The 21,791-nt window shown below is 48.7% G+C and overlaps 2 protein-coding genes across 3 annotated transcripts in view; one reads left to right on the top strand and one right to left on the bottom strand.

Moving 5' to 3' along the window:
• Positions 1–517: 517 nt before the first annotated feature.
• LOC308269098 (uncharacterized protein) overlaps positions 518–21,791 on the top strand; it is a gene marked incomplete at both ends in the record, with an annotated part of 40,405 nt that continues 19,131 nt past the window's right edge. The window contains one exon of one of the 2 annotated variants that reach the window (XM_080704254.1): positions 518–806. In XM_080704254.1, the coding sequence (XP_080560380.1) occupies positions 518–806 (289 nt within the window). Of the gene's footprint in view, positions 807–7,028; positions 7,099–21,791 lie in introns of those variants that run through there. The other variant, XM_080704255.1, reaches the window with a different exon arrangement.
• On the bottom strand, positions 12,105–15,484 carry LOC308272589 (uncharacterized protein; the record flags this gene model as incomplete). The annotated part of the gene is given in 5 exon segments (XM_080709452.1): positions 12,105–12,146; positions 12,220–12,392; positions 14,099–14,207; positions 14,840–14,914; positions 14,918–15,484. Coding segments are annotated over 5 exon segments (966 nt in total).

Below are 21,791 nucleotides of genomic sequence, written 5' to 3'. Positions count from 1 at the left end.
GTTGAGGCAGGAAGACAGCACACCTGGGAGCAGCAGAGCCAGGCAGAGGTGGCGCTGTCCTGGGCAAGGAGAGCTTCAGAACAGGCCAGGACCACCTGCCAGGGCACCCAGCACACGGTGGGGGGGATCCCCACGCCAGGAGCCCAGGGCATCGCACATGAATTAACTCAGGTACTCCTCATGCATCCTGTCAGGCTGGTGCTGTGAGTTTTCATTCTGCAAAGGCCAGGAGACCAAGGCAAGGAAGCTGTTTTTCCTTCCAATATGAATATCACAAGGAAATGATTTCATGAGGAAAGCCCACACACTCACTACCAAAAACATCAACACAACCAAAGAAAAGCAATCACACATGTCTGCCGAGGACAGTGTAAACAGGAACTGGGAAGCAGGCATGTGCCCAGCCTCTCACAGCCTGGGCAGGTATAAAAAGGCCCCATCCCAGAAGGCTGCACACCGCACACCTCCCTCTCTACCTGCTCCGCTATCTGACCCACCCACCTCGACCGCCAGAACCATGGGCTGCTGTGGCTGCTCTGGAGGCTGTGGCTCCAGCTGTGGGGGCTGCGGCTCCAGCTGTGGGGGCTGTGGCTCCAGCTGTGGGGGCTGCGGCTCGAGCTGTGGGGGCTGTGGCTCCAGCTGCTGTGTGCCTGTGTGCTGCTGCAAGCCCGTGTGCTGCTGTGTGCCGGCCTGTTGCTGCTCCAGCTGTGGCTCCTGTGGGGGCTCCAAGGGGGGCTGTGGCTCCTGTGGGGGCTGCAAGGGGGGCTGTGGCTCCTGTGGGGGCTCCAAGGGGGGCTGTGGCTCCTGTGGGAGCTGCAAGGGGGGCTGTGGCTCCTGTGGGGGCTGCAAGGGGGGCTGTGGCTCCTGTGGGGGCTCCAAGGGGGGCTGTGGCTCCTGTGGAGGCTGTAAGTCCAGCTGCTGCCAGTCCAGCTGTTGCAAGCCCTGCTGCGGCCAGTCCAGCTGCTGCAAGCCCTGCTGCTGCCAGTCCAGCTGCTGCAAGCCCTGCTGCTCCTCAGGCTGTGGGTCATCCTGCTGCCAGTCCAGCTGCTGCAAGCCCTGCTGCTGCCAGTCCAGCTGCTGCAAGCCCTGCTGCTGCCAGTCCAGCTGCTGCAAGCCCTGCTGCGGCCAGTCCAGCTGCTGTGCCCCCGTGTGCTGCCAGTGCAAGATCTGAGGCTGTGCCGCACTCTCAGGTAACCCTGCCCTTTGGGGTTTCTGAGGCTGCACCTAGTGTCCTGGGCTGCATCGCATCTCCATGAAGCTCTAATCTCATCTGTCTCCAGAACACTCTTTCCTCAGCCTCCTGAGCTGGGTGTCCATCAGGTGGCTGCGGAGGAGGGCACGATCTTCTCTCCCAGCACCCCTAATGAGAAGCTGCGCCCCAGCCCCACTCTGAAGACTGTGGTCCTCAGTCTTTCTGTGTAGACCCGCAGCCCCTGTAGAGCCCCAGCTCCTGAGCCCTGGATCCCTTCTGCCATGGCCTCCCAGGCGCCTCCAGGTCTTCGGGGACCCATTAACCCTTCACACCAGCTTTCTTTTCTCTCTGCATACTTTGCCCAAATGGGGCCCTGTGTGATCTTTAAATAAACGCCTTCCCTCCGCACACAATTTAGTTCTCGTGGTGAAAATTTTTCCGCTCCTAGTGGCCGCCATCTCTGTCTGTACCTGGTTTGCTGAGACAGATGGGGATCCACACTGCAGGACGGCAATACGAAGACATACCATATTCATGGATTGGAATATTCAATGTAGTAAAAATGTCAATTCTCAGATGAATGTGGTGGTACATGCCTGTAATTCCCGTACTTGAGAGACTGAGACAGGAGGATTGCAGGTTTGGCCAGCCTCAGCTACTTAGTGAGACCATATTTAAAAATAAATAATAAAAACCTAGGCCTGGGGGTGTATTTTGCAGGTGGAATGCTTCTGGGTTCAATCTCTAGTACTGAAAAAATTCAATTCTCTGAAATTATGAATCTATAAATATTTTTTATCAAAATATCAGCAGGATTCACTGTAGTTATAGAGCCTGATTCTAAAATTTACAGAGAAAGATAAGTGAACTAGACGAGCCAATGCAATTTTGCAAAAGAAGGTAATAAGAGGAGAAACACTGTCTATTTACGATGTACAAAAGCAAGACAGTGTGGTATTGGCAGAGGAAAGACACAGGTCAATGAACAGAACAGGGAGCCCACAAGCACACCCACACAAGTACAGCTCACTGGATTTTGTCAAAGGCACAAAATCAGTTTAATTGTAGAAGGACATCTCTTCAACAAGTAGTTGGAACAACTGGACATTTTAGGGGAGAAAAAAGATCTTGACCAAACTTCATATTGGTTATAAGTCAGAACAGATCATGAAACATATAACTTTAAACATTTAGAAGAAAACACACAATAAAAATATTAAGATTAAGGGTACATGAGGAGTTCTTATACATGGCACAAGTGACATATAAGAAAAAAACATCAATAGGACTTCATAAAAATTAAAGAGTATTGCTCTGAGAGCAATCTTATTAAATGGGTGGTGGAATATGCATGTATTAGGGGAAAATTACCCACATATGGGACAGATAACGTGAATCCCAAATAGAGAGAACTCACTAACAGTAAGAAAATGTTCCAAAAAGAACATGGACAAAAGACATAGAAAGCCAATTCACAGGGGACGACAGTGAACAGCAAGTGAGCCCAAGGATGGCATTCAGCACCAAAGACCAACTGGAAACAGAAAAACAAGTGATCAGTGAGGTACCACAGCACATCTTCTAGATTGTCTAACATGAAAAACCTGAAAACACCACGTGCTGGCAGGGATGGGCCGCACACCAGACAGGCCACCAACCAACGGGTCTGTCCACATGGCCCAGCCTCTGGGAAAAGTGTGGCTGTGTCCTGTGAAGCCGAACAAACACTTTGTAGAGGACCCAGCAATCATTCTGACTATCCTAGCAAGTAACCTTGTGTGGACCTGGAAATAGGCTCACTAAGGTTCCACCTGCTTTGCTCAGCTCACCCAAAGTTGGAGCTGGTCTCCATGTGCCCCACAGAGCAGGGGACCAGGAGCCACGAGGAGTCTGGCTTCCTCTGGATGTTTATGCACTCAGCTTTGAGGATCACCTCTCACTTTTCCTCTGCACCCAAGTCTGATCAATCTCAAAAAAGCCTGACTGCTCCCTCCTAGGGTGCGAGCAAGAGCTTCAACCACCTTTGGGACCTTGTGCCGCCCCAAAGCCCCGGCCCCAGCAGGCTCCTCTGCAGGCTCTGTCCATCCATTACGTGAGCCACACGGCTCCCTCCAGGAGGCAGCACTGGGAGCAGGCAAACCGCCCACTCTTGGTGCCTGTGGCCTCGTCGGCCTGACGTCAGCTGTCTGAGATGGTGCACGTGTGACCCCAAGACTCATGTACTGGGGGCTCAGTCCACAGCTGTGGGGACAAAGGCTTAGGAGGCGGGTCCAGAAGAAGGAAGAGATCTCACACTAGTCTCAGGAACTGATCAGCTCCTGAAAGACTGGGTTCTCATCAGGAGCTTGACTCCTCCTCTGGGTCCTTCTTCCTCACACACCCTCATTCCTAACACACATTCCAGCCATAGTGGTACAATCCATCACGCAGCCCTCCCCGAGTCAAGCAGATGCCAGCTCCATGCTCTTGGATACCCCAGGACTGTGAAATAAACACATCTCTCTTCTTTGTAAAGTTAACCAGTCTTGGATGTTTTGTTACACAATAGAAAACAGATCGATACAGCATCCAGATTAAACCTCCAGTGGTCGTCCATCCTGTCTCTGTGGTGGGGGATGAACACAATGTGCCATGTGTCCATACTGGACACCATTCAGCAATGAAAGTGGGTGATCTGTGGATGCACATTGTTACCTAGACAGAGGAAGGGCTCATGTGCTGGAAGCTTTATCCTCAGTCAAGAGCTGGAGGAATGTTAAGAATTAGGGTCTAAGCTGGGCATGGTAGTGCAGTCCTATGATCTCAGTACTTGGGAGCCTGAGACAGGAGACAAGGTATCCTTTTCAATGAATGGTGCTGGAGGAACTGGCCATCCACCTGGAGAAAAATGGAACTAAATTCTTCTCTCTCACCCTGCACAGAAATCAACAGGAGTTGGTCAAAGACCCGGAAGTTACCCCAGAGTCTATGAAGCTTTTGGAGGAGGGCATAGGTTCAACACTCCAACATATAGGCACAGGTAGAAGCCACTTTAATAAGACCCCTAAAGCTCATGTAATTAAAACAAGAATCGATAAGTGAGATGGCATCAAAATAAAACATTTCCTCTCATCAAAGGAAACCATCCAGAGTCTGAAGAGAGCTGGGTGTGGTGGTGCATGCTTGCAATCTGAGCATGTGGGAGGCTGAGAAGGAGGATCGTGGTTCACAGACATCCTCAACTACTTAGCAAAGCTCTTTGCAACTCAGTGAAACCCTGTTTATAAGTAAAGAATAGAAAATAGGGTTGAGGATGTAGCTCAGAGGTTGAATGCCCCTGGGTTCCAGCCCCAGTAACACACACACACACACACACACACACACACACACACACACACACACGATTCTAAAGAGAAAGCCTGTGGAATGGGAGAAGTTCTTTACCCGCTATCCCTCTAACAGATCTGATATCTAGAATATACAAAGAACTTAAAAACTTTACAGTAGAAAAGCAAAGAACTCAATCAAGAAATGGGCAACTGAATTGAACAGGCTTTTCACAGAAGAGGAGATACAAATGGCCAAGAAAAGCATAGAAGATGTTCAGCATCATTAGCCATCAGGGAGATGCTAATCAAACTACACTGAGATTCCATGACCCCCAAGCAGAGTGGCAATCATAACAAGGTCATGTAACAATGAGTGCTGGCAAGACTGCAGGGAAATAGGCACTCTTCTACATTGTTGGTGGGATTGCAAACTAGTAACATAGTCCAGTCACTGTGGACATGAGTGTGGAGAGTCCTTGGAAAACTGGAATTGGATCCACCATTAGAACCCGCCACACCACTCTTGGGTGTCTTTCCAAAGGGGTAGAAGCCAGAGAACTACAGTAAGATATACACACCCGTGGTCATAGCAGCACAATTCACAATAGCCAAACTATGGAACACAATGGAATTCTACTCAGCAATAAAGGAAAATAAAATTACATCATTTGCAATACAATGGAAGGACATGGAGAACATTATGTTAGGTGCGATTAGAAAATTACTAAGAGTGGAGCCGGGCGTGGTGTCTCACGCTTGTCATCCCAGCATTCTGGAGGCTGAGAGCAAAGGATCACAGTTCGTGGACAGCCTCAGCTACTTAGTGAGGCTCTTTGCAACTCAGTGACACCCAGTTTCAAAATAAAGAATAAAAAAATAGGGCTGAGGGTGTAGCACAAAGGTAGAATGCCCTTGGATTCCATCCCCAGTACTGCAAAAGCAACAACAAAAAAATTACAAAGAGTGAATGGTTGTATGTTTTCTTTAATATGTGCAGGACAGGGAGTAATCAAGATACAAGAGAGATTCCAGACAATGAGGAGAAACCTCAGGGGAGCCAGGGAGGAACATAAGGGCAGGGGTGGAGGAGGACTTGGTTCATAAATACAAACACTACCACAGACTGTGTGTACACGTGAATATATACCACCCTCAATTTGGGTACTCCATGAGGAGGTGGGGCACCAGGAGCGTGTGCATGTGTCACTGTCAACATGATTTACATCATGATGTGAGACTATAATGCACTAAAAAAGCACACAAAATAAAAGAAAAAGAAAAAGAAAGAGGCCCAGCCTAGTAGGAGATCGTAGGGGCATGCCCCTCAGAGCAGACAAGGGTCATTCTCTTGGACACCTCTTAGTTCCCAGAAGACGGTTGTTATAATAGGGCAGGTCCAGCCCCTCTGGTCTCTGGTTTGCTGTGTCCTCATGTACTCCCTCCCACCATGATTGGGCATCTGGGGCCTCAGCAGAGCCAGACACTGTGCTGTTTAAACCTTAGTCACCCAATGGGAGCTGAAACAACCTTTCTCTTTATATTCTTACAACCTCATGTATTTGATTGAGGTCACAGAAAACTAACTGACTACATGGGCAGCAAAAAGAATCCGGTTTTCAATGTCTGGATGTTCCTATCCTAAAGGGAGAGACCAGGGTGGAGAGCTCTTAGAAAACTGGGAATAGATCCAACATACGGATCCTCTAAGATGGCAAACTGTGGGTGTACCTGTTCTTCTGAGTTTAGGGGCAGTCCTTGATATAGTTCTGTATGAAATGTGTCATCTGTGCAACTTAGAAATAGATCGTGGTATCTCTGAATGAGCACTAGGTCGTGCAGAGCTGTGGTATGTGAGCCCCAGATGAGAACCCGTGTGTTAAACATACCTAAAACCAATGTCACTGCTTTGAGGGGGAGGTTGTAAACGGTGAGATAATTGTGGGTCTGGTGGAGAGGACTACTAAGCAATTCAGGTAATTTCTTTGGCTGGGCATTATGAAGGTCAAAGAGGAAGATCTGGGAGAAGGGCCAGGACAGAGGGCAGGACTGGTCTTCTTACCATGTGGACCATCAGTGGATGCTTCAACTGCAGAGAACATTCAGCCATGACGCCCAAATGCACACCTGCCATCCATGCCAGGATATGGACTTGTCAGGCTTTTGGACAAACAAAAACATTGGTCCTCCCTTGACACCTCCAGGAAGGAGTGAGAGTTTGGACAGGGAAGAATATAGAAAGATGCCCTCATTCCCAGGGTGCCCAGGGCCAAGGGCAGGCAGGTACAGGAGGTTTCAGAGGAAGCAGTGCTTGAGAAGGAAGTGTGTCACAACGTGGAGGGATGTTTGTGTTATTTTAAATGACATGGAGCTTCCTTGGGGAAAGCACAGAAATAGACAGGAGGAAGGGGCCTCATGCCCATCAGCACCCCTGGACAGATATATAAAGGGTCCTAGCACCAAAGGCTTCACACACGCACACCTCCCTCTCCACCTCATCCTCAGACCCATCCAACTCAAACACCAGAACCATGGGCTGCTGTGGCTGCTCTGGAGGCTGTGGCTCTAGCTGTGCGGGCTGTGGCTCCAGCTGTGGGGGCTGTGGCACCAGCTGTGGGAGCTGTGGCTCCAGCTGCTGTGTGCCTGTGTGCTGCTGCAAGCCCGTGTGCTGCTGTGTGCCAGCCTGCTGCTGCTCCAGCGGTGGCTCCTGTGGGGGCTCCTGTGGGGTCTGTAAGCAAACCTGCTGTCAGTCCAGCTGCCTCAAACCTTGTTGCTGCCAGTACAGCTGCTGTGTCCCTGTGTGCTGCCAGTCCAGCTGCTGCAAGCCCTGCTGCTCCTCAGGCTGTGGGTCATCCTGCTGCCAGTCCAGCTGCTGCAAGCCCTGCTGCTCCTCAGGTTGTGGGTCATCCTGCTGCCAGTCCAGCTGCTGCAAGCCCTGCTGCTCCTCAGGCTGTGGGTCATCCTGCTGCCAGTCCAGCTGCTGCAAGCCCTGCTGCTGCCAGTCCAGCTGCTGTGTCCCTGTGTGTTGCCAGTCCAGCTGCTGCAAGCCCTGCTGCTCCTCAGCTTGTGGGTCGTCTAGTTGCCAGACCAGCTGCTGCAAGCCCTGCTGTTGCTAGTCCAGCTGCTGCAAGCCCTCCAGGCCAAGGAGGACCCAGGTGTCCAGTGTAGAAGAAGGACCCAGTTCACCTGTGGTGAGTCCTCTGTCCTCTGCCCAGTGAACCCCGCCTGTCTTCCCTCTGAGGCCCTGGCCTTTGGGGCTCTGGCTTCTCCTGGGCCCTCGTCAAGCTGAGGTGCAGCAGACAGTGGAGCCCCCAGAGCCGGAGAGCCCTGAGCTGCAATTGCTGTGCCCACCCAGAGCTGGCCCTGCCCAGCACAGTCCCCTTGACCTCTCTCACCCTGCTCTCCCTGGTTCTCTATTGAGGTCTCACCTGTTCCCTTCACATCCTTAAATAAACACCTTCCCTCATCCTCTGCGCTTCTCCAGGTTGCTCTTTATTCCAGTGTCTGATCACAAACCCCTTCCTTCCTGCCTCGTCCTCCTTCAGGGACTTGTGCCGGCTCCCCTCACAGTGTGTCCTTCTGCCCAGTGTCTCTACACTAAATCTATGGAGAATTCTGGGCAGTTCAAGGCCACTGCTCCTTAGCAGTCGCTACTCCTCTCATGGGTGAGGACAGAGTTGGCCTCCCTCTGTCCTGCAGGCCTGAGGATGCTCCTGGGGGAGTCAACCCTCTGGGCTTCCTGGCCCAGATCCCTGTGTAAGCTTGCCTTGAAAGACATTGGGATGCCGGCCATGGTGGCGCACGCTTGTAATCTCCGCACTTGAGAGGCAGAGACAGGAGAATCACGCAGGTTTAAAGCTAGCCATGATGGCTTAAAACACCCTGTTTCCAAAAATAAATTTAAAAAATAGGTCTGGGACTGTAGCCTGGAGGTAGAAGGGCTTCCAGGAACCCTAGTACCACCAAAACCAATAACCAAAAAAAAAAAAAACCCAACAAAACAACAACAACAACAACAACAACAAAAAGACATTGGCAGGCTCCAATACTGGCCTCGGAGGCCCCAGCAGTGGCCTTGCCTCATGGTAAGCTCTGATCCCGGTCTTGCTGGCCCCGGCACCAGCGTAACCCCTCCGCAGGCTCCGATCCTGGCCTCAAAGTCCCCAGCACTGGCCTTGCCTCACGGCAGGCTCTGATCCCGGCCTCGGAGGCTCCAGCACCGGCCCTGCCTCACAGCAGGCTCCAATCCCAGCTTTGCTCTATCCGTTTCCGGCCTCACCCCTCAGCAGGCTCCTATCCGAGCACCCTCTTCACCCAACCACATGTCCCACGTTCTCGAGGGTGCGTGGTGGTAGCATTCTGCCTCTGAGGTTATTATTTCAAAGTTTCCAGGTGTAATGCATCAGATCTCTGCCTCCCCTGAGTACTGGGCACTGCCATTGCCACTGTAAGTGAGGCCAGCATCGGAAACTGCTGTGAGACAAGGCCAGTGCTGGGGCCTCCGAGGCCAGGATAAGAGCCTGCCGAGGGGTTAGGCCGATGCCGGGGCCAGCGAGGCCAGGATCGGAGCCTGCCATGAGACAAGGCTGGTACTGGGGCCTCCGAGGCCCAAATCAGAGCCTGCGGAGGGGTTAGGCCGGTGCCGGGGCCAGCTGCCGTCATTGGAGCCTTCCGTGAGGCAAGGCCGCTACTGAGGCCTCCGAGGCTGGTATCGGAGCCTGCCTTGAGGCTAGGCCGGTGCTGGGGCCAGCAAGGCCAGGATTGGAGGCAGCTGAGGGGTTAAGCCGGTATCAGGGCCAGCGAGACCAGAATCGGGGCCTGCCATGAGGCAAGGCCGCTGCTTGAGCCAGCAAGGTCTGGATCAGTCCACCGGGTAGCCAGGCCACTACCAGGGCCATCAAGAGTGGGATCGGTACTTGCAACGCAGCATACACAGAGAAATATCGCAGAAAATAAAAATCAGATGCTTCCCCTAATCAGCAAAAACCAGAAGGAGAGGGGCAACAGGAAGAGGTCGAGCTATAGAATGGGCCCTATAGTGAAGCAATTAAGGTGACCCATCAGAGGGTATTGAATAGGGGAGGATGGAGCCTCTTTAAAAAGCAGGAGGTACATAAACAAATGTATCAAAGTTAATCACCAAACAAGTGTGGGATTGAGGAGGGGGAGGGAATGGGATGGGGGCTGGATGAGGGCTAATTGGATGATGTGTGCTTGTATATCCTCTCAAGTCTTGTATTCCAATGTGATATATGATTACAATGCAACAATAATAAATAAATAAATAAATATATAAATAAAAAGACATTGGCATATGAGGGCACTTTCTGCTTTTATATTTTTCCTGTGGCCTTCCATTGCCAACAGGTAGTTAGACCAAATTGATAAAAATCAAAGGAATACACATTTTTGTTCTCCAGTGACGCTAGCCCATTCAATATCTGAAATCTCCTGGTACTTCATGTAATGGTTTGTATTTAGAATGTCTCCCCATCCTCATGGAGACAGGTAGCCATGTTGGAAGCCATGTTGGAAGCCAGGCTTGTTTGCTAAGGAGGGCTTCTGGAGGTGTGACCTTGGGGATTCTTAAGGTTGCTTCTCCTCCCACTCTTTCCCCTATTTCCAGCCTCCACACCTTGAGAGCAGAGCCTTGCCCTCTCCCTTTCACTCTTTCCTGTTGCCACGCCCTGAGCTCTGCAGGCCTGGTCTAACAAAGAATGAAGCCCTGAAATACTCAAAACAGATAAATAAATGAGCAAGTCAGTCTTCCTTCCTCTAAGTTTTGTGGTCAGGCGTTTGGATTATAGCAGTGAGTGTGCTGACCGAGGCTCTATTTGTTGCCTTGACAGTGAGTGCATGTTTCCATCCGCAAAGGGACCGCTGATGATGGGCTGGGGGAAGGCGAAGGAAGTCCCTGTGACACGTAGCAGCAGACCAGAGCAGGTATGTCAGAGAGCGTTCCCACAGCTGTGACCCAAAGCACTTGACAACCGCATGTTAGAGGAGGAGGATTAATTTGTTCACCATCCTGGAGATTTCAGGGATTCAGTCCACGTTAGTGAAATCTGCAGAGCTCAGGACGTGGACGCAGGGAGCAAATAGAGAGAGAACGCAAGCAGAGGGACTCTGCTTTAACGTCATGGAGGCGGGAAGGAGGGAGACAGACAGACAGACAGACAGACAGACAGGGAGCCCAAAGCCGCATTCCTCCAGTCATACTGCCTATATTACCAACTAATAAACCTATGAATCCATTAATGATTGGACCCATTAATGGATTCATCCATGGAGAAGATTAGAACCCTCATAATTGAGTCATTTAAACTCTGAACATTTTTGCATTAATACATGAGCTCTTCCAAAGGACATTCTATATGCAAAACATAGCATCTTGTGTCCAGGCGTGTACCTTGTTCTTCCTCCTCTCCTCCTCCTCCTCTATCATCATCTTTAAATTTTTAGTTCTGGAGCCAGGCATGTTGGCACATGCTTGTAATCCCTGACAGAGGAGGCTGGGAGGGGAGCATCACAGGTTTGAGGACAGCCTCAGCAAGTAGTGAGCCTCTCATCAATCTAGAGAGACACTGTTTCCAAATAAAAATAAAATAGGGCTGGGGCTATAGCTCAGAGGTCGAGGATCTCTGGGTTCAATTCCCAGTACTCAAAGAAAAAGGAAAAAAATTTTTGAGTTCTAAGGATGAGGCCCCAGCCCTGTGCTTGCTGAATAAGCCCATCCCAGGCTCGACTTGTCATCTCTGCTTTGGATACTAGGTTCCAGTTGCTACTGAGAATGTGAGTGAAATAAAAGTTACAAGCAATTTTTTTCCACAGTGGGAGGCCAGAGATCTAAAGTCAGCACGCTGTCCATAGGTATGTCCTCAGGGGCTCTGTGGGGAGCTGTCCTCCACCTCTACCCTTGGACCACCAGACCCCCACGGCCCCCTTCTTTCTTTATTTTTTACTGAGATTGAGCCCGGGGGCCTTCTACACGCAGTCTATACCCCCACCCTGTGGCAGTGTTGGAGGTGGGGCTGGCCGTGACCGCAGCAGTGGATAAACCCATTCTAATGGTGTCTCTGGGTGGTGGCGGGATGGTGGGTGCAGCCTGGGGATTACACATGGCTCCTCCTCACCCGCTCTGGCCCTGCTTCAGGACTTGGTGACGTGAGCGCCAAGCCGTGCTCTCTCCCTGGCTCTGCTCCCTGCACTAGACCCACGCCCTGGCCTCACAGGGACTGAACCCCAACATCTCCATAGAAAACTGGAGCTAATAAATCTCCCTTCTCTATTTTATGTGTTCAGGCCTTTTTAGAATAACTGTGAAAATGTTAATACACGCACGTATAAACACGCTTTAGATATACATACTTATATAGGCAATACTACATATACGTACAGTATATGCACACATGTGTGGACGCTACATACAAACTATATACATGCACACATATACATGAACATTATGTGTATATACACTCAGGAACACTATGATATATATATATATATATATATATATATATATATATATGCTACATAGAACCACACAGTACACGTGTATACACATGCACTTCACACACACACCCCTCAGATGTACAAAGGTCACACACTCACACACAGAGCTGCTGTTGCTGCTGCTGCAGGGAGCTCACCTACACAGGTCTGGGGCTGGCTAAGGGTACCCCTGGGGCATCCTGTCGTCTGACGCAGGGCCCTGAGGCCCACAGACAGGCAGGCGGCAGTCAGGAGGGTGAAGGGCAGAGAGCAGAGGCTGAGCCACAGGTGGGAGGTGAAGCCCAGCAGGAGCAACTGAGCCGTGTCCACTCCTGCCACCTGGACCTCGGTGACGAGGGAGTCCTGCAGCAGCAGGCCCTGGTTGCTGGAGCTGGACGCGCACACTTGTTCAGGGGTCAGAGAAGTTGGCTGAGCCCAGCTGCTGTCTCAGAGCAGCAGGGGCACTGATACTTCTGTGGTAAAGTGTAGAGACCCCGTGAGAGCAGGCGCGGCCAGCAGAGACACACACAGGCCCTGGTGAAGATGCCTGCCCTGTGCTGCCTTCGTGCGCAGTCCAGGCTGGGTGTCCAGAGGACGTCCAACCTCGGCCTAACTGCCTGAAGCTGTGAACACCACTGTCTCTGGCCAAAGAATGCATCTTTCCTTATTTGCAAAAAGGTATTGCTAGGTGTGGCAGCACCTGTCTATAATTCTAAGATTGGGAGGCTGAGACAGGAGGGTTACATGCACGAGGCCAGCTTCAGCAACTTACAAAGGCTCTGTTTTATATTTAAAATATTAAAAGGGCTGGGAGTATATAGATTGAACATAGAATATCCCAGAGTTCAATTCTCAGTAAAAAAAAAAGGGGGGGGGCGTGGGGGTATTCACTGATATAACTAAGGATCTCGAGATGTCCTCTGGAAGAGCTCATGTACTAATAAAAAATGTGTGGTGGGAGGGGGGAAGAGAAAATGGAGGTGGGGGGAGAGGGAACCAAGTATAGTTTACATGTATACCATTTATGTTCAATAAAAAATTTGTTTAAAAAAAGGTGAAGAAGTGAAATGACTCAATTATGAAGGCTCTAAACTTCTTAATGGATAAATCCACTCATGGGACTAAGCGTCTAATGGATTAATAGATTTAATAGTTGTAAGGTAGGTAGGTAAAGTGTGACAAAAGAAATGTGGCCTTGGGTCTTTCTTTCTGTCTCTGTCTCTGTCTCTGTCTCTGTCTCTCTCTCTCTCTCTCTCTCTCTCTCTCTCTCTCTCTGCTTTCTGCCTCCATGATATGAGAGCAGATTCCCTCTGCTCACGTTCTCTCTCTGCTCCCTGCTGCCATGTCCTGATCTCTGCAGATTTCACCCAGCCTAACTTGGACTGGATCCCAGAAATCTCCAGAACTGTGAGCAAATAAATCTTCCTTCCTCCAACAGTACTTGGTTGCCAAGCACTTTGGGTCGCAGCTGTGAGGATGCTGTGAAAGACCAGCTCTCTGGTCTGGCTGACACGTGTCACATGGAACTCCTGCCCTCCCATGAGCCGCCCATCAGCGCTCCCCATGCTGACCTACGCTTGCACTCACGGACAATCAGCGAATGGCGTGTCGAGGTCAACACTCTCCTCTGGAATCCAAAACACCTGAGCACAAAACCTCGAGGAAGAGACATTTACTTGCTCACAGTTTAGGAGATTTCAGAGCTCATTCCATGTCAGGCCAGGACTGCAGAGCTCAGGCATCGTGTCGGGAAGGAGAGATGTAGAGAGCAAAGGCTCTGCCCTCACGTGGTGAGGGATAAGGGGGAGGAGCAGGGAAGAACCTTAATAATTCCCAAGGCCAACCCCAGGAGCCCTCCTCAGCCACCAAGCCTGGCTTCAACATGGCTGCCTGCTTCCATGAGGGATAGAGGGGCATTCTAATACAAACCTTTACATGAGATAGCAGGAGCCTTCAGACACTGAATGAGCTGGTATGACTGGGAAACAAAAATGTGTCTTCCTTTGACTTTTATCAACTTGATTTTAACACCACTGGTGGCAATGGCACACCACAGAGAAGAACACAGAAAGGGCCTCCCATGCCTTCTGTCTCCTCCCAGCAAGCTTACAAAGGGATCCGGGCAGGACGCAGAGGGTGGACTCCGCCTTGTGCATCCTCAGGCCTCCGGGACGGAGTGAGGCCAACTCTGTCCTCACCTTCATGAGGAGCAGCGATCCCTAAGGAACAGTGACCCAGCATTGCCCAGATTCTCCACTCCACGGCTGCCTGGCATTGATTCTGCCTTGATTCTGACTCTGAAGCTGTACACAGACCTCTGCATCTGCCTCAGATGGAGACTGTGCAAGGGCCCAACCCTGAAGCAGGTGCTACGTAGACCCTGCCTCCCTGGCCCAGCCTGCCCCACGGGGGCCTGCAGGTTAGTGCAGAGACACTGGGCAGAAGGACACACTGTGAGGGGAGCCAGCACAAGTCCCTGAAGGAGGTCAAGGCAGGAAGGAAGGGGTTTGTAATCAGACACTGGAATAAAGAGCAACCTGGAGAAGTGCAGAGGGTGGATGGAAGGTGTTTATTTAAGGATGTGAAGGGAACAGGTGAGACCTCAATAGAGAACCAGGGAGAGCAGGGTGAGAGAGGCCAAGGGGCTGTGCTGGGCAGGGCCAGCTCTGGGTGGGCACAGCAATTGCAGCTCAGGGCTCCCCGGCTCTGGGGGCTCCACTGTCTGCTGCACCTCAGCTTGACGAGGGTCCAGGAGAAGCCAGAGCCCCGAAGTCCAGGGCCTCAGAGGCCGGGGAGGGAGGAGTAAAGGGAGGACAGGCGGGGTTCACTGGGCAGAGGACAGAGGACTCACCACAGGTGAACTGGGTCCTTCTTCTACACTGGACACCTGGGTCCTCCTTGGCCTGGAGGGCTTGCAGCAGCTGGACTAGCAACAGCAGGGCTTGCAGCAGCTGGACTGGCAACTAGACGACCCACAAGCTGAGGAGCAGCAGGGCTTGCAGCAGCTGGACTGGCAGCAAACGGGGACACAGCAGCTGGTCTGGCAGCAGGATGACCCACAGCCTGAGGAACAGCAGGGCTTGCAGCTGCTGGACTGGCAACACACGGGGACACAGCAGCAGGGCTTGCAGCAGCTGGACTGGCAGCAAGATGACCCACAGCCTGAGGAACAGCAGGGCTTGCAGCAGCTGGACTGGCAGCAGGATGACCCACAGCCTGAGGAGCAGCAGGGCTTGCAGCAGCTGGACTGGCAACAGCAGGGTTTGCAGCAGCTGGACTGGCAGCAGATTGGCTTACAGCCCCCACAGCATCCCCCACAGGAGCCACCGCTGGAGCAGCAGCAGGCCGGCACACAGCAGCACACGGGCTTGCAGCAGCACACAGGCACACAGCAGCTGGAGCCACAGCCCCCACAGCTGGAGCCACAGCCCCCACAGCTGGAACCGCAGCCCCCACAGCTGGAGCCACAGCCTCCGGAGCAGCCACAGCAGCCCATGGTTCTGGTGTTTGAGGTGGATGGGTCTGAGGATCAGGTGGAGAGGGAGGTGTGCGTGGTGCAGTTTGGTGCTAGGACCCTTTATATACCTGTCCAGGGGTGCTGACGGGCACGAGGCCCCTTCCTCCTGTCTATTTCTGTGCTTTCCCCAGGGAAGCTCCATGTCATTTAAAATAACACAAATATCCCTCCACGTTGTGACACACTTCCTTCTCAAGCACTGCTTCCTCTGAAACCTCCTGTACCTGCCTGCCCTTGGCCCTGGGCACCCTGGGAATGAGGGCATCTTTCTATATTCTTCCCTGTCCAAACTCTCAGTACTTCCTGGAGGGGTCAAAGGAGGACCAATGTTTTTGTTTGTCCCGAAGCCTGACAAGTCCATATTCTGGCATGGATGGCAGGTGTGCATTTGGGCGTCATGGCTGAATGTTCTCTGCAGTTGAAGCATCCACTGATGATCCACATGGTAAGAAGACCAGTCCTGCCCTCTGTCCTGGCCCTTCTTCCAGATCTTCCTCTTTGACCTTCATAATGCCCAGCCAAAGAAATTACCTGAATTGCTTAGTAGTCCTCTCCACCAGACCCACAATTATCTCACCGTTTACAACCTCCCCCTCAAAGCAGTGACATTGGTTTTAGGATGTTTCACACACGGGTTCTCATCTGGGGCACGCAGACCACACCTCTGCACGACCTTGTGCTCATTCAGAGATACCACGATCTATTTCTAAGTTGCAAAGATGACACATTTCATACAGAACTATATCAAGGACTTCCCCTAAGCTCAGAAGAACAGGTGCACCCACAGTTTGCCATCTTAGAGGATCCGTATGTTGGATCTATTCTCAGTTTTCTAAGAACTCTCCACCCTGGTCTCTCCCTTTAGGATCAGAACATCCAGACATTGAAAACTGGATTCTTTTTGCTGCCCATGTAGTCAGTTAGTTTTCTGTGACCTCAATCAAATACGTGAGGTTGTAAGAATATAAAGAGAAGAGGTTGTTTCAGCTCCCATTGGGGGACTAAGGTTTAAACAGCACAGTGTCTGGCTCTGCTGAGGCCCCAGATGCCCAATCATGGTGGGAGGGAGTACATGAGGACACAGCAAACCAGAGACCAGAGGGGCTGGACCTGCCCTATTATAACAACCGTCTTCTGGGAACTAAGAGGTGTCCAAGAGAATGACCCTTGTCTGCTCTGAGGGGCATGCCCCTACGATCTCCTACTAGGCTGGGCCTCTTTCTTTTTCTTTTTCTTTTATTTTGTGTGCTTTTTTAGTGCATTATAGACTCACATCATGATGTAAATCATGTTGACAGTGACACATGCACACGCTCCTGGTGCCCCACCTCCTCATGGAGTACCCAAATTGAGGGTGGTATATATTCACGTGTACACACAGTCTGTGGTAGTGTTTGTATTTATGAACCTAAGTCCTCCTCCACCCCTGCCCTTATGTTCCTCCCTGGCTTCCCTGAGGGTTCTCCTCATCATCTGGAGCCTCTCCTTACCCTGATTACTCCCTCTCCTGCATATGTTAAAGAAAACATATGACCATTTACTCTCTTTAATTAGCTAATCTCAGGTAACATAATGTCCTTCAATTATCTTGCAAATGATGTAATTTCATTTTTCTTTATGGTGTGTAGAATTCCATTGTGTGTGTTCCCAATAATTTTTAAAAATTTTTCTTATTAGTGCATTGTATTCAGACATCATAAGGGGTAAAAAAAAAAAAACTTGTGTGTATGTCCATGTACACATCACCAATTTAGCTCCTACCCAATTCCCACCCCATTCCCTCCCCATCCCTCCTCTCATTGCTTTGCTTAGTGGTTGACTTCGAAATGATTAAGTACATTGTGTGCTTTAGAGAGTTTCCTTCTTCCCCCTCCCATCCCCTCATTGAGGTTGTCTTGTTTGCTCCTCTATAACATTTCCTTTTTCACCTAGAGTTCCTCCTATGACCCCTTTCTCATTAGCTGTCACATATTAGGGAAAGAATTTGATTTCTTATTTTTTGACTGACAAATCTCACTTAGCATAATGTCCCACAGTTTCATCCATTTCCCTGAAAATGATGTAATTGAGTTTTTTTGACGGCTGAGTAAAATTCTGTTGTGTACATATCCCACAGTTTTGTAATCCATTCATCTCTTGATGGACATCTTGGCTGGTTTCATAGTTTGGCTATGGTGAATTGTGCAGCTATGAACATAGATACACATGCATTAGTTTGGTAGTTTGGTTTCCTACCTTTTGGGTAGATACCAACAGTGGTATTGCTGGATCAAATGGTAGATTTGTTCCCATTCTTCTGAGGATTCTCCACACTGTTTTCCAAAGTGGTTGCACTAATTTGCAATCCCACCAACAATGTCTTAGAGTTCCCACTTCTCCACATCCTCGCCAGCATCTGTTGTTGTTTGTGTTTTGAATGATTGCCATTCTAGTTGGAGTTAGGTAGAATCTCAGGATAGTTTTGATTCTCATCTCTCTGATTGCCAATGATGTTGAGCATTTCTTCATGCATTTATTGGCCATTTGAATTTCTTCTTTTGTGAAGTGTCTATTTAGTTCACTTGCCCATTTTTATTGGATTATTTGTTTTCTTAGTGTTGAGTTTCTTGAATTCTCTGTATATTCTAGATATGATTCCTCTATCAGATGAGTAGGTGGCAAAAATCTTCTCCCATTCTCGATTGAAGAACTTGACAGTTTCCTTTGCTGAACAGAAGCTCTTCAGTTTCATGCAATCCCACATATTGATTTGCCTTTCAGTTTGTTGTGCCTTCGGGGTCTTGTTGAGAAAGTGTTTATTTGTGCCCGTGTGTTGCAGTGTTAAACCTATGACCTCTTCAACAAGCCTAAAAGGGCTCTGGTCTAATTTCCAAGTCTTTGATCCATCTTGAATTGACTCTTGTGCAGGGTGAAAAAGTGGGATCAATTTCCTATTTTCTGCATATGGTTAACCAGTTGTGCCAACACCATTTGTTGAACAGGCTATCTTTTTTCCAGTGTACATTTTTGGCCCCTTTGTCAAAAGTCAATTGGCTGTAAGTTTGTGGGTTTGTTTCTGGGTCTTCTATTCTGCTCCATTGGTCTATGTATCTGTTTTTGTGCCAGTTACATGATGTTTTTATTACAGTGGCTTTGTAGTATAGTTTAAAGTCGGGTATTGTGATTCTTCCTGCATGGTTTTTGTTTCTGAGAACTACTTTGGCAATTCTGGTTTTTTGTTGTTGTTGTCGTTGTTATTCCAAATGCATTTAAGGGCTGATTTTTTTCTATGTCTGTGAGGAATGATCTTGGTAATTTAATGGGCATTGCGTTGAATCTGTAGATTACTTTTGGAAGGATGGCCATTTTAATGATATTTATTCTGCCTATCCATGAACATGGGAGATCTTTCCATCTTCTAAGATCTTCTTCAATTTCTTTTTTCAATGTTTTGTAATTTTCTTTGTAGAGGTCTTTTGCCTCCTTGGTTAAGTTTATTCTTAAGTGCTTTTGGGTTTTTTTGTGTTTGTGAGATCCTGAGTGAATGTGTTTTCTGAATTTCTTTTTCAGTAGATTTATGGTTGGTGTACAGAAAAGCTTCTGCTTTTTAAAGATTTTTTAAGATTTTTTAAGATTCTGATCTGTTTTGAGATGGTCCATGAGCAGCTGAGAAAAATGTAAACTCCCTTGTAGTTGGGTGAAATATTCTATATGTGCCCAACAGGTCCATTTGATTAATGTTGTTCTTTAGTTCTGAAGGATCTTTACTGACTTTTGCCTAGAAGATCTGTCTAATGGTGTGAGAGGGGTGTTGAAGTCTCCCAGTATTATTGTATTGGGATTTATGTGTGACTTTATGTCACAAATGTTTGATTTATGAAAGTAGCTGCACCTATATTTGGGGCATAGATGTTGATCATTGTTATTTCCTCTTGCTGGATTGTTTTTTTTACCAGTAAAAAATGGCCTTCTTTGTCTCTTCCAATAAGCTTGGACTTGAAGTCTTACTTGTCTGATATCATAGTTGCTATTCCTGCTTGCCTTTGAATTCCATTGGCATGGATTACCTTGCTCCAGCCCTTTACCTTGAGCTTCTTACTATCTTTATTTGTAAGGTGGGTTTCTTGCAAACAACAGTTAGATGGGTTCTGACTTTTAAACTATTTTGCCAATTTATGGCTTTTATTGGGGAGTTGAGGCCATTTACATTCAGTGTGATTATTAATAAATGATTTTTAATTCCTACATGATAAGATTTTATTTCTGTTTGTAATATTGTTCTTTACTTAGTTGTCTGCTGGATGAAAATTCTTGTTTCTCTGGTTCTGGTGTGTATTACTTATTGATTCTTTGTCGTTAATCTCTTTGAGTATTTTCTCTAGCACTGATTTTGAAGACATAAATTCCTTCAGCTTCTGTTTGTTATGAAAGCTTCACCCCATCTAATTTGACAGATACTTTTGATGGGTAGGAAATTTTTGGCTGGAAGTTATTTTCTCTCAGAGTTTGGAATATGTTACTTCAGGCCCTTCTGGCTTTCATGACTTGGTTTGGGAAATCTGGAGTGATTCTAATCGGTTTGCCTCTGAATGACACTTGGCTCTTTGTTTGTGTTGCCTTTAAGTTTCTCTCCTTGGCTTGTACCTTGTTCATTTTGATTATTAAGTGGCATGGGGAACCTTTTCTCTGATCTTGTCTAAAGGGAGTGCTATCAGTGGCCTGAACCTTTGTATCGACCTCCTGCTCTATGTTTGGAATTTTTTCTGGTATTACTTCTTTGAAGAGAGTGTTGATCCCTTTGGTTTCACCTTCTTTTCCCTCCTCTATGCCAATAATTCTTATGTTAGCACTCAAAAGATGGGCCCATATTTCTTCAATGTCCAATTCCTGCTCTTGACTTGTTTTTACTAAGTTATAAACTATGCATTTGTTTTTGGAGTGATCATCTTCTAGGAGCAAGACTCTATTCTCCATGTAGTCTAATCGATTGTTTATAGTTTGAATTGATGCCTTTACTTCAATGATTGCATCCTTTATTTCTTTCAGACTCTCTCTAAATTATTTTCAAAAATTCTGTATTATTTCTATAGTTCCATTCCTGATTTGATTTTCTGGAGATCTCTGCATTTCTGTGTTATCAGGTTCTGTTATTGTGGGGTTGTGGGAGCTCAGTGCTCCATTGTTGTTTCTCCTTCCCATGATTTCAAAAGTTTGTGCCTATTGCTTTTGATAGATTTCTCTCAGTCTCTAGGTGTCAGGTGGTATATCCAAGAGTAAGTTGTACTATATTCAACAGTGAAGGCAGAGTAAGGAGGAAAATAAAGGAGGAAATGGAAGAATAGGGTAAGGTCTCAGGGTCAAATAGTATTAGAATATGAGTTTGGTAAGGTAGTATATACTAGAGATTAGAGAAAATAGAAATAGACTTCTGGGAAGATGGCAACAGAGAAAAGCAGAGCTTATGAGTCCTGCTAACAATTGATCTCTTTTATCACAAAATCAATGCCTTTCATAGCCATAAAACACCATCCTCTGAGAAACAAACACTGTAAATAAAAGGGACAGAAAAAAGAGGGCAAGAAAAACGAGACACCAGAAAGTAACCAGCCTGCAGTACTGCAGCCGGAGCCACGGCGTGGAGAGGCATGGATGCCATCTTCCCTCACAGCACCAGGCTCCAGAGAGGAGGGGGACTCAGAACGAACCTCAGAACCAGAGACAAGATATGCCGGCCTCATGGCTGAGGACGCGGCAGCAGCACCTTACTTCTGGTGGCAGCGGCGAGTTCACCACATGGCTCCAGAACAATGCACTCAACAAGCCACCAGGCTTCAGAGAGGAGGGGTGGACAGCGAGCAGAGGTGAGCGGCTGCATAACAGCCAGGCAGAATTTGGCAGTTGTTTCGGCGCAGGGAGCGTCTAAAGCTCCCAGGAGCCGGGCTCATCACACCCTGCAGGGACTCAGAGTGGAGCTCAAAACCAGAGAAGAAATACACCAGCATGATGGCTGAGGGTGTGACAATGGAGTTATATTGCCAGCGACAGCAGTAGCGAATTCACCGAGTCCACTACAGCTCCATCAGCACTCTCAACAAACGTGACTTAAATTGGGGTCCCTAGAGGAGAAATCCCAGTACTGCACTCCCAGGGACTTGTGCAGATAGTCTCCCTGGATCGGACATTTTTGCAGTTTAAACCAGTGGGGGAGTGGTGGTGGCAGAGATATCACACCATAGTCACAACCCCCCACAGGAGAACTCCCAATCTGGCACCCCCGCCCATGGTCTAAAGTAGCCAGATTGACTCC

Source organism: Muscardinus avellanarius (genome assembly GCF_963383645.1).
Source record: "Muscardinus avellanarius genome assembly, chromosome: 1".
In the NCBI taxonomy this organism is placed as follows: domain Eukaryota; kingdom Metazoa; phylum Chordata; class Mammalia; order Rodentia; family Gliridae; genus Muscardinus; species Muscardinus avellanarius.
Note: the sequence above shows the minus strand (reverse complement) of the source record. Positions and strands in the feature narration are given on the sequence as shown.